Here is a 13,400-nt window from a genome sequence, read left to right on the forward strand (position 1 = left end):
AAATACATAAACCTAACAAGCATAAAAACTCAAAAAAACAGTGGAAAGAAAATAAAGTTTACAAGAAGAATCATGTAAGTATAAGAAATCATACTAATAAAAAGGTGTAAGGTTTATAGAAACAGAAACAGAGAGACATAAAAATTAAAAATACATAAAATTAACAAACATGAAAAACAAAGAAAGTAAAAGTTTAAAAGAAGAAACACACAAGTAAAAGAAGTAATTATAAGAACAATAATAAAAAAATGCTTTTTTTATTTTTTATTTTCTTGGCACTACAGTTTGCTTTGATTGGTTGAGATGTCAGAGCTCTTTACTGGCGGGCTTTAAGCCTCAAACTTTTCATGGCTTTTCTCTTCGGTTCTGTATGATTTAACCTTTGGCTCCATATGGTTTAGAAAAGCTAGAGCATAATATGCTCATACCATGCAGAGAAAGAAATCAAAAATAGATGAAACAAAATACAAGTAGAAAACAAAACAAAACAAAAAATATTATAACTTTATTTCTTTTACAACAACCTAGGAAATAAAGAAAAAAAGAAGCCGATTTCTCTAACAACACAAACTAGAAAAATCAACCTCAATACCATCAAGGAGGAACCAGTAAAATAGTGAATCAACTTAAAGAAAACATAAAATACATAAAATTAATAAACATAAAAACTCAAGAAACTGAGTATAAGAAATATTACTAATAAAAAGATGGAGGGTCTCATAAAAACAAAACAGAGACAAAAAAAAAAAAAAATACATAACCTTAACAAACATATGGAAAACCAAGAAACTATGTGGCTCAATAATAACAGTAATAGAAAGATGCGGGATTTTATAAAGAAAAAACAGAGAGGACAAAAAAATAACTATGTGGCTCAATAAACAATCAAACGCAAATATTTAAATATTAACAAATAAAAAAATGCAGATATTTAGAACAGCAGCAATACAACAAAATATTTAGATCGACAACAACAAAACAAATATTTAGAACTTATATTTCTTTGATAACAAGCTATCAAATGCAGGATATTATCAAGGCTGGCAAAAAAAAACAAAAAAAAAAACTGCAGTGCAGAGAACCAGCCAAATTCTCAAAAACGCAACCTAAAAAGATCACCCTCAATACAACTAAGGATGGCCAGTAAAAGAGCGAATCAACTTAAAGAAAACATAAAGTACATAAAATTTAAAAAAACATGAAAACTCAAGAAAAGTGTGGGAAGAAAGTAAAGTTTGCCAAAAGAATCACATAAATATAAGAAACTATACTAATGAAAAGATGCATGATTTATAGAAACAGAAAAAGAGATACAAAAATACTTAAAATTAACAAACATGGAATACCAAGAAACTATGGGAAGAAAGTAAAAGTTTACGTTAAGAAACATATAAGGAAAAGAAGTAATTATATTAACAATAACGAAAAGATGCAAGTTTCTTTCTCCTTGATAATTAAATACAAGGTTTTATAAAGAAGAAATAGAGTGGGGAAAAAAGGGAAGGCATATCCTATAGCTTTTAGAATTTGTAGAGTACTAGAGTTTCAATATCTCTCTGGATCAATGTGGTATAAATATTTACTTGATGGACAGTCAATAGTTTATTTAATAGACACTCAATTCAAAAATTACTTATAACTTTATCCAAAAGTTGATCATTAATGATTAATGTCTAAATTTAATTTAATTAATTGATGATGTGTATGTTCATTTTTTTTCTTTTTTTTCCTTTTAAAAAATATCTCTATCTATCTTTTTATTTTTCAAGGAAAATTATATTATTGATAATGATTGTTTTGTTGTATCACAACTCTGAAAGAAGTAGATAGCTTCCTAGACCACGCTTTTTTTTTTTTTTTTTTTGTGTTATGTCTAAATCCTAATAAATCAATTATGTGTATATATATATATATATTTTTTTTCTTATTTTTACATACAACCTCTGTTATAATGTTTATTTTATTTTTGTTTTATCTAAATCTTAATCAATTAATAATGCAGATATTTATTTTTTTCCTTTTAAAAATATAATAACAATAATAATAATATAGTTTTTTGGATGAATGTCTATATGTATGATGTGGCATAAAAATTTAAACAATCCACAAACCCATTTGAGATGTTTTATATTTCCATTACCATTGCATTTATTAATTACACAAATAATTCATTCATTACAAAAATCAAAATCATATGGATATGGATCGAACCAAAAGAAAGAAAATCGAAAGGGACGATTAATCAAAATCAACTACGGTAAAGATATTTGTAGCAGCTTACGTGGAAACAATTGAAATATATTGAATCAATTATATTTTCAGTCAAATATGTTACATATAACTAGACATGGACCACATTTGTTCCCAGTTTCCGTATGGTGCGGAATATACAGTATAATATCAAATAATATAACATACAAATATATGTACGAACACACACACACATATATATATATATATATATATATATATATATATATATATATAAATAAAAAATATACTTGATGCACCATACTATATACCAGTGGTGCCCGAAGGTACCCAGCGTCCCGAGCACCGACTGATAGGAGGTTAAAGAGAGAAACTTGCATATGGTCGCTTCGGCGTCCCGAGAGCGCCGCTGCTTAAACCGTCATCCCGACCATGGAGGGGGGCGGCTTATGGCCAATATCAAATTTGCCTGCCCTCGGTCCGATGGCAACTCATGGGAGACATTACAACTTGCGCACTTATCATAATCACATATACAGTATAGAACACCAGTACGTGTATGGGTGCATCTTAAAAAAAACTATAAACTTCATAACATTATAATATTAAATTTAGATAAAATATAATCCAATTCATATGTTTTTATCAAATACATAAACAATAATAATAAATAATAAATAATCAAATATACGAATATTCTTGATCACAATAATTTAATATAATCATATTTTTCTTCTCAATTCTTCAATTCAATTTATACCAAAATTTATCATCAAAGCCACATACAATTTCACATAAAAGTAAAGATACAGAAATTCATTAAAGATATCGCAATACAGTTTATTATAAGTCATCCATAGATATCTACGTATATATTCGCATATATATATATATATATTTACATTTTCACACATTTAAATATATATATACACGGTAAAACCTTTAACAACCAATTTAACAAGCGCAATGTCCAGATACATATGTATAAATACATTTTGATATGCATAATCAAAGGCTTCAACAATACATATTTATACACACACATATATATATACACCCACTCGCACATCTCAATATATATTCACATATCACCATGTATTTATATACATCACCGCACATGTATATATTTATATATATAATGCATGTATTTATCAATACTCCAGAAAACACACACACACACACACACACACACATATATATATATATGTAATATACAATTTAATTTAATAATTTAATCAAAAATACCAACCTCTGAAATGCACATCCCTAATTTACAAACAAGATATCAATGCAAAGCTAAGGATATGGGGAATGAAATTCTGACCTTCGATTGGCTTGAAACCGCCGGCGATGGGCGGAATTTTCGTCGGAAGCTGCTGCCGACTTGTCCCCCCCCCCCCCCCCCCCCCCGGGTACACCATGAACGAGCTTAAATTGGAGAAATTGAAGGTCACCATGAGCTTCAGAGGGTCCAAATTAAGGGGAAGGGACCGAGAACACGGTCGGAAATGGCGGGAATCCGGTGACCGGACGGGCTGCTGCCGCCAGCTTCCATGGCGGTTTCTCGGCGCGTCAATAGCTTCCCCGGTGACCAGAGCACACTTCGACGAAGCTCACATGATGGGATGCTGGTTGGTGTGGTCGGTGCAGCTTGGGTGGGCCGGAACACAGCGGATTCGGCCGGAGAGAGAGGGACGGCTGCCGCCGCTTCCACCGCCCGATCTGGGTGCATCGCCACCTGACCGGCCACCAAATTTGGCAGCCAAGCTCGCCGACGGCTGGGTATGTCTATGGGCAGCACGTCTGAGCAATGGGTGGCCATAAATGGTGAAGGCCGATGGACCCGAGGGAGAGAAGAAAGAAGAAGAAGGAAGAAGAAGAAGGATCGGGGGGCTGGGTCCCTTTTTTCCCACGTGGGGAAAGGAAAAAAAAGAAAAAAGAAAACAGGAAAAAAAGAAAAAGAAATAAAAAGGAAATAAAATAAAATAATTAAATAATAATAAAATAATATGGTATTTAACCATAGTTGACATGTGGCATCTCACCATTGTGACACATGGCACCTTTTATTAAGTCACACGTGGCACACTGTTCACATATTTAAAAATATTATTAAAATAATACTATATTTGAAAAACTCTACAAGTCCATAACTTTCAAACTACATGTCTAAATCGGACGTACCGCTAGTCTAAGGACTCGTATCGACGAGTACTTCACAACCATGCATGAGTCAAAGCTCAATTTTGCATGAACAAAAAGTCAATTCCGGCACCCCTTGGACAGTTTGGACCTCAACTTGTTTTGCTCACAACTTTCAAACCGTAACTCCATTTTCAACGTGCTACTAGTCCATGAACTCGTGACAATGTGTACTTTTTAATGGTACCTCGGTCAATGTGAAATTTCATCAGAAACAAAAAGTCAACATTTGACCACTTTTCCGTCAACGAAGGCCAAGCCCGGTCAACCTTGGTCAAATTTGAGAAATTTCCGGTGTACTTCGGGACGGAGTGTTACATAAATTTTTATAATAATGTTGATGTGATGGCAGACCACAAGAGTTGTTCGAAACAAGGCCTTAAACTTTAGCACTGGAGCAACCCTTATGGCAAGTATTCACGAAAGAACTCACTTGAACCACATCTGCAATAAAAGAAAAAAAAATAAACAAATAAATGAAACCCATAATTAAGTAACTAATTAAAAAAATCTGTATGTAAATATAAAAAAGAAGAATATTAAGAAAATACACACCAGTAATATTCTATTTGAGTACAGTAATGGGCACAATTGTAAACTGCAGGAGGAGGAGACTGTCAGGACCCGTCCAAAATTCCTCAGTCAACCTAGAATTCCATCCGAGTCAAAAAGTCAAGTTTTGACCCCTTCGGTCAACGATCAATGGTCAAAGTCATCGGTCAACGGTCAACCTCGGTCAAAGTTGGAAAATTTCCATTGTACTTTGGGACGGAGTGTTACAATCTTCCCCCCTTATAAAAATTTCATCCTCGAAATTTCATACGTCACTAAAACGCATAAGAATATTGGTTGCGGATTTGTGCCTCGAGCTTCCACGTCGCTTTCTCGGCTAGGTTAATTCACCACAAGACCTTGACTTGAGAAAATAGTCTTATTGACCCATACGCATTCTTCATGACTTAAAAATCTGCACTGGTCACTCCTTACATGACAGGTTTTCGATGTCCTTTCGTAGCAACAATACGTGAATTACGCTGCATACCCATGTCTGCTTTCCCGAAAATACTAACTTGCATGCCATAAAACCAATTCTTCCAATAACCTCGTAGAAACTAAGACAACGAGAACTTAGCTCTCTCTATCAACCAAAGCGTACGACTCTCTTCTATGGAGATAATCTCAAAAAAAACTCAATCTCGGACTTCGAATTCAAGATCTTTTCCATGCACATCAGCTTAACTCATTGTTGATCTTGAGTAGCTTTCAAACTCTCTCGGATGACTTTCACCTTATTCATAGTCAATGACATATATAAAATATATACAATTTATCAACCCAACTTAAATTTCCAAACTTCTTCAAAAATCAAAATATAATTTATGAAATTTACTAATTAAATCAATGAAATAATAAATAATACAAAAATTATTCTCATTAGTTTAAAATACCTTAACTTGCATAGGCAATTGTTAAAATTCCACATTGGAACAATAATAAAAACATGGATAAATGCATTTTAATAATTATTTTAAAGTAAGTAAAATGAATCAATTAAATAATAAAAGAAATATTTAAAACATGCATTTAAAATAAGAGTAACAATATAATAAAATTCATTTTAAATCATCCAAACAATTTAAATAATAAAATCGTAGTAAAATGCACATTTAAAACATTAGTTGAATAAATGATGAAAACACATTTTATGTAAACTCTCATAATCAAGGTAAATTATGAAAACATGTCAAAATACATTTTAAATCACACTTTTAAATAAATAATAAAATCAATGTAAATGAAATTCATGCTAAAACATCGATTGAATTAAATAATAAAAACATGAATAAAATAACTTTAATTTCAAATATCGCTTTGAAAAGCATTTATTTATTTATTTATTTATTTTGATAATCGATCGGAAAATATATCTTGACACCTTGAGGTTGATCAACACACATCCATACTCGACAACAAGTATCGATTATGAGTGGTGACCTTGTTAAGTCGTTGGTAGCAGATACACACTCTTAGGCAATCATCCTTCTTCTCCATGAATGAAACAGATGCCATTCACAATGATAAGCTTGATCTAGTGAAACCTTTATTTACCAAATCTTGCAGCTAAGCCTTTTAGTCCTCTAACTTTGATGGAGTCACACGGTATGGCAGTACTGAAATAAATCGATGTCCAAAGCTAAATTAATGGCGATTTGATATCCTTTTTACGGTCATAATCCAGGTAACTTGTTGGGGAAACGCCTTCGAATTGCTTCCCATTATGAGCAGTTCCAACGCTCACCATCTACTCGGACATCAACCACATAGGTCAAATACCTTTGACAACCATTCTCCAATAGCTCCTTGGAGACAAGGACAGAAATTAACCACGGTAAAGGCCTCCTAACTCCTCCACAAAGCACCACTTCAGGTAAGTTGAATCACTTTAACTTTACTCCTTTATGCTAGCAGTCCATAAACATAAGATGCATAACTACTCAATCCATATCTAGGGTCGCTTCAGATCCCAAAAAGATTCAAAGATTGGATCTGCCCCCATTACTTGACCTTCAAAAAAGAAAAGGCAATCCTCGACCATCGACTAGGCCATAGGAATTCCCCGTTAGGATAGGTGATTCTAATTGACACTCTCGAAGATTAGAGTTATTTCAACTCGGGCAACAAATTTGTTTCCAGACAAAGGGAAAGAACGCTTTAAGACGGGTAAAACGAGAGATTAAACACGGATGGGACGCACAACAATGCACAGTCCCTTAGGAATACTAGAACCTAGAGCTCTGATACCAACTGTCAGGACCCATCCAAAATTCCTCAGTCAACCTAGAATTCCATCCAAGTCAAAAAGTCAAGTTTTGACCCTTCGATCAACGGTCAACCTCGGTCAAAGTTGGAAAATTTCCGTTGTACTTTGGGACGGGGTGTTACAAGAAAGCTTGCAACCAACCATGCAAATACCCATGCAACCTGCAAATGCATGAGGGACAATAATATTTTTAGCGCTTATACATGCATTTTCCCACACACTTCTTGTTTAAATTGTCAACCCCTGAATCAGAATTAGATGTTGGTGAGACTTCTTTAGCTACATCTACTGCACCGGCAACCAATATCATGCTCAACATTACCGTCGCCACTCTCTTTCTGTTTCCACTTTCCATATTTCCCTAACTTTTCTACATTTTTTTTTTCTCTCTGATAGAATTTCTGTGATTTCCAAGTAGCTAAACCTGTAATTTATAGATAAAATACTTTCACTCCATATATATGGAAATTTTCTATAATTTCAGCCAACGATTTTTAAAATTGAAAAATATTATTTATCGCCATAAATGATAATCGGTAAAATACTTTCATTCCATATATATGGAAATTTTCTATAATTTTAGCCAACGATTTTTAAAATTGAAAAATATTATTTATCACCATAAATGATAATCGGTAAAATACTTTCATTCCATATATATGGAAATTTTCTATAATTTTAGCCAATGATTTTTAAAATTGAAAAATATTATTTATTACCATAAATGATAATCAATAAAATACTTTCACTCCATATATATGGAAATTTTCTATAATTTCAAATTGGGTGAAATATATATCATTTCCTTTGATCATCACCTAACTCTTCCAGTTATTAATTACTACTATATCCATGAAACTATTTTGTAATTTTTTTATTCATCGCAAATCATATCAATTGGAAAAAGCAAGAATCTAAACACAGCAATAGACCAAAGGGGGTTGTGGACAAATTAACAACATATGTATGTTGAGAAACTATAAACAAGTCAATAATTTCAACATAATTAATCAAAATCCAGTCCAATATTTACTTTATATCATCTTAAAGAGATGAGTTATTTATTAATAATAATCATGGTGACGTGGCAGAGCAAGGCCTACCCTGTAGTTGTGTTGGAGCAGTTGTTATTGGAAGAATCTGCGGTCTCCCTCACTTGAGAAACATCTGAAATTAATTGACAACCAAAATGTACAAAAAATAATAATAATTCCATTAAAAACTTATTAAAACTAAATCAAAACTAAAAAAGAAGATGATGAGGTATCAATTTAAAGGGTATTAATTAGTATATAATTACCAGTAGTTTGGTAATGGTTGGAGAGAATGGAGTGTGCACAACCATGATCATGAGTAGAGTGACGGAGAGGAGAAGGATGCTTACAATTACACATGCAATCGTCATAGCATTTATGACTCCACCCACATTTAAGGCCACATTTGAGGCGACAAAGTCTGTTTTTGGAGTGAACCGCAAAGTTTGAAGAGATCTCAGCTGCATGATCCACCTCCATTGCACTCGCCAATAATAAAACCATGCTCATCACCAAAATCAATATCGCAACTCTCATTAACATTGTGTTTCCACCTTCCATGCCTCTCTCTTCTTTTCACTCTCTTTTTCTTAATATAATTTCTCAATGATGTTTATGCTAGTATCATATACACAGCGGAAGCCTGATCGAGATTGAATAAAGTGTGCAATAAATTATGTTATTATCCATAAGTTTACTAACCTTTAGCGTAGAACCTTCCAAACTATTCTCTAAGCGACAGATCTGCTTGTGGGCGCACCTGATCACAAAAGAAACAAGAAGATTAATCTTAAAAAACCTCTGAAACTCACAGTTTCTGTTTTTTTTCTCTCAAAGTATTTTATTTTCTACTGAGATTCTAAATCTCTAGAAAATAATACATTAAACTTATTAACTGGAGGCTAGTAAACAGTATATTTATAGACTGCTAACCCTAATCTTCCTAGGGTTTAATAACACCTTGGGTCCAATTAATGGGCTCTTTCTTGTATCTTAATAATCAATTAAATGGGCTCTGTCAATTAATGAGCTAGTTTGGGGATCCTACGGTCATTTTTAATAAGGCTCCTAATCATGGATTAGCTTGCTCCAAGAGGATTAATCCAACAATCTCTCACGTGCTCTGAGCAAGCCTGGGACCGTGATCTTATCTGGTGCTATTCCACTAAAAGCCCAGACGTGAACTCCAAGATTAATAATATTTATATTAAATGTATTTTTCCTTTGTAAAATATTAATAATTAATTGATAATAATTTCTGTCAATCAATTAATTATTTATTCTCTTAACTTATCAGTTTCTCTAACGGATCCAATGCACTGGCCAGTGACTTTCAACATCCGAGTACAGAAACATGTCAAGAGGACATTTCATACAAATTCTTTTTTGTATATTTCATAAATACTTAGCAATCAAAGGACCATAATTCCCAAATCATCAAGATATTGGCCGTTCAAAAATAGACCTCACCTATTGATAATTCAAAGAGCCATAGTCACTTAATTGCCTATTTATAATATACTCAGGATTAAGAAAAATAACATATCTAATATCGCCTGAGAATTAATACATTTCACATAAATTTATCCTTAATTAAATCTCTTCCAATCCTCTCAGAATGACCATAATTCATTCCAATATTTTATAATAACCAAGACAGACTATTTCATAAAATATTGCAGTCTAAATAAAGTGCCCAACTTTATTTAACAACTGTAAGATAATTCATTAATTATGAGAACCTATGACCATGTCTTCTATGGACATATCCATATGATCATATACTACATAATTAATCTGGACCTTATACGTAAAATAAAAAGTGCATAAGAATTGATAATCCATACATTAAATCAAAAAATGAAATTACAATTAGTCTTTCTCCTAGAGCATAAATGTAACCAACTCCCACTTACTCTAAAGTAAGTCTGGAATCCTCTTAAGACCCATACAATTTACATGCTTCTCAAACACACGTTCAGGAAGAGTCTTAGTAAAATGGTCTGCTAGGTTCTCCTTAGATGCTATCTTAGTAACCACTGTATCTCCTCTATCAATGAAATCATGGATCAAGTGGTACTTTCTTAATATGTGTTTCTGCTTTTTGTGAGACCTGGGTTCTTTAGACTGTGCTACGGCCCCACTGTTACCACAGTAAAGGGTAATGGGCCGATCTGCACCTGGTATCACATGGAGATCCAAAAGAAATTTCTTAAGCCATACAGCTTCCTTTGCAGCTTCAGATGCAACTACATATTCAGCTTCAGTCGTGGAGTCAGCAACACAAGTTCGTTTAACACTCCTCCAACAAATGGCTCCTCCATTTAGGGTAAACACATATCCTGATGTTGATTTGCTAGAATTAATATCCCCTTGAAAATCAGAGTCCGTATAACCAAGGGTGTCAAAACTCCCACTAGAATACACCAACATATAATCCCTCGTTCTCTTTAAATACTTGAGTATATGTTTCACGGCAGTCCAGTGTTCTACTCCGGGGTCTGATTGGTACCGGCTTACTACTCCCACCGCATGGTAGATATCTAACTTGGTACATAGCATGGCATACGTGAGACTACCAACAGCCAAAGCATAAGGTTTCTTACTCATGAGTTCTTTCTCTTCAGGAGTTTTTGGTGATTGCTCCTTAGAAAGATGAATTCCATGTCTGAAAGGTAGAAGTCCCTTTTTGGAATTTTCCATGCCGAACCTGGTCACTATTTTATCAATGTAGGAAGCTTGGGATAGAGCTAACATCTTCTTCTTCCGGTTTCGTAAAAGTTTGATTCCTAGAATATAGTTAGCTTCACCCAAGTCCTTCATATCAAACTGCTCTTTCAGATAACCATTTACGTCTGACAACACTTTCACACTGTTTCCAATTAACAAAATGTCATCTACATAAAGAACCAGAAAAACAACCACTATTCCTTGAATTTTTTATACACACATGGTTCATCAGGGCTTTTCTCAAAACCATATAATTTGATAACTTGATCAAACCTGATGTTCCACGATCTGGATGCTTGCTTAAGTCCATAAATAGACCTATGCAACTTGCAAACCATGTGCTCTTGACCTTTTGTTATAAACCCATCCGGTTGCTGCATATAAATGCCCTCTTCCAGCTTCCCATTTAGAAAAGCTGTTTTTACATTCATTTGCCAGATCTCATAATCGAGAGCTGCTACTACAGCTAAGAGAATCCGGATAGATTTAAGCATGGCTACTGGCGAAAAGGTTTCATCATAATCGATGCCCTCTTTCTGGGTGTAACCTTTTGCCACCAATCTAGCTTTGAAGGTTTCAACCTTCCCATCTGATCCTCTCTTTCTCTTGTAGATCCACTTACACCCAATTGGTTTTACCCATTTAGGTGCTTCTACAAGAGACCAGACTGAGTTAGAATCTATAGATTCCATCTCATGGTCCATGGCCTTTCTCTATTCTTGCACATCAACATCTTCCAATGCCTCTCTGTATGTGGTAGGGTCATCATCAGGATTATCCAAAACGACTTGATAAGTCTCTCCTAACAAGGCATACCTTGCAGGTTTACGTATCATTCTCCCACTACGAGTTTGTTGTACTGGTTGTTGTACATGTACAGGAGAAACCAAATTCCTCTTAAAATCTAGAACAAATAAACAGTCTAATAAACTTAAAATTTTATTATCAAAATATAACTCCACTAGTTCTACTTCCATTACGGAGACATATTCTCTGTTTCCCAACTACAAGCTTCTTTGTCCTTTATTGAGTGGGCTGCTTTGTTTGAACTACTGCAAAGAGTAACAAACATGGTTAGTGGCTCCTGAATCAATGATCCATTTGTCATTGTAATTCTCCACTAAACAAACCTAAACAACATTTAGACTATCCATACCTAATTTAGGACAATCCTTCTTCCAGTGACCTTTCTATCCGCACTTGAAGCACTTGCCTTTCGGCTTCTTCATTGCAGCCGGTTTGACAGCTGGACCTGTTCCCTTCTGCTTCTTGTTCTTCTTTCCACCCTTAGGCTTCCTTTTAGGCTTTGAAGAACTTTCAGCATGATAAGCACTTTCTTGCTTCCCGAGAGACCTTTCAGCACTCTCAAGCTCGTGCATCAGTTCAACAGGAGTAAGCTTTAGTTTGTTCATATTATAGTTCATTTTGAACTGACTAAAGCTATTCGGTAGAGATTCCAAGATCATGTCTATCTTCATCTCTTGTTCCAGCTTAGCCCCCATCACTTCCGCAGTACTGATGTGCCGTCATCTTTAAACAATGTTCCCGCACACTTCCTCCAGTCATGCGAGTGTTCATTAATGCCCCTATAGCTGCTTGTCTAGCAGCTAGAGTCTGAATCGTTTCTGACACACACTCAAGACTATCAAGTTGCTTCTGCAAATGTTCTACAACGCTGGCAAGAATATAACAGCGAGCTGTTATATTTACCCGTTGCCAATCTGCAAATTGCTTCTTAGTTTCCTCTGAAACATTGGCAGCGGGCTCCTGGGGTTTCGGAGTTGTTGTAATGAATTTAATTCTCTCAAAATCAAGGACAATATAGAGATTGGTTTTCCATATGTCATAGTTATTTCCATCCAATGGTTTTTTATTCAAAATTGTAGCTAGAGGATTAAAGGATGCCATTTTCTGAAATTAAAATGCACACATATTAACACGTAATCAACACAACAAACATACAAATATGTAGATCCCTTAAACTACTTATTATTAATGTTTATTGCAACAATAATTTAATTTCCATTACAAATACTAACGTTGGGTAAAACATTTGTAATAAATTAAATTTTGAACATGGTATATTTTAATGTCCTACTAAGTTAGCTCCCAAGAAAGGTGAGGTGGGTCTCAGACTCCTTAAAAACCTACCTCCTTAGACAGAGCCTTCTTAGATAACCCCAAAATATACCACTCAAAATTGATTAAAAAATTAAAACTTTTTGAACCCTATATGTATAGTGTCCTACCAAGTCAGCTCCCAGGAAATGTGAGGTGGGTCTCAGACTCCTTAAAAACCTACCTCCTTAGACAGAGTCTTCTCAGATAACACAAACACACATCATTCAAAATTAATTTTAAAATCAACCATTGTTTCAATAATCTTTGGGCTTTTAATAACA

The 13,400-nt window shown here is 34.2% G+C and overlaps 1 protein-coding gene across 1 annotated transcript; it reads right to left on the reverse strand.

Moving 5' to 3' along the window:
* Nucleotides 1-11,711: 11,711 nt before the first annotated feature.
* On the reverse strand, nucleotides 11,712-12,476 carry LOC125420956 (uncharacterized). The gene is made up of 2 exons (XM_048468636.1): nucleotides 12,212-12,476; nucleotides 11,712-11,902 (listed from the first exon to the last, which is right to left on the reverse strand). Exons 1-2 carry the CDS (start codon nucleotides 12,474-12,476, stop codon nucleotides 11,712-11,714), a joined length of 456 nt encoding a protein of 151 aa, XP_048324593.1.
* Between the last annotated feature and the right edge of the window lie 924 nt (nucleotides 12,477-13,400).

The sequence above is a fragment of the Ziziphus jujuba genome, chromosome 1, assembly GCF_031755915.1.
Source record: "Ziziphus jujuba cultivar Dongzao chromosome 1, ASM3175591v1".
NCBI lineage: Eukaryota > Viridiplantae > Streptophyta > Magnoliopsida > Rosales > Rhamnaceae > Ziziphus > Ziziphus jujuba.

What these genes read in the sequence shown, in the direction of transcription:
- LOC125420956 (XM_048468636.1), bottom strand. Translation starts at nt 12,476, where the DNA reads ATGAAGATAGACATGATCTTGGAATCTCTACCGAATAGCTTTAGTCAG. An exon ending in TGCAATGAAGAAGCCGAAAG is followed by an intron (nt 11,903 to 12,211) that starts GCAAGTGCTTCA and finishes TATTTGTTCTAG; the next exon opens with ATTTTAAGAGGAATTTGGTT.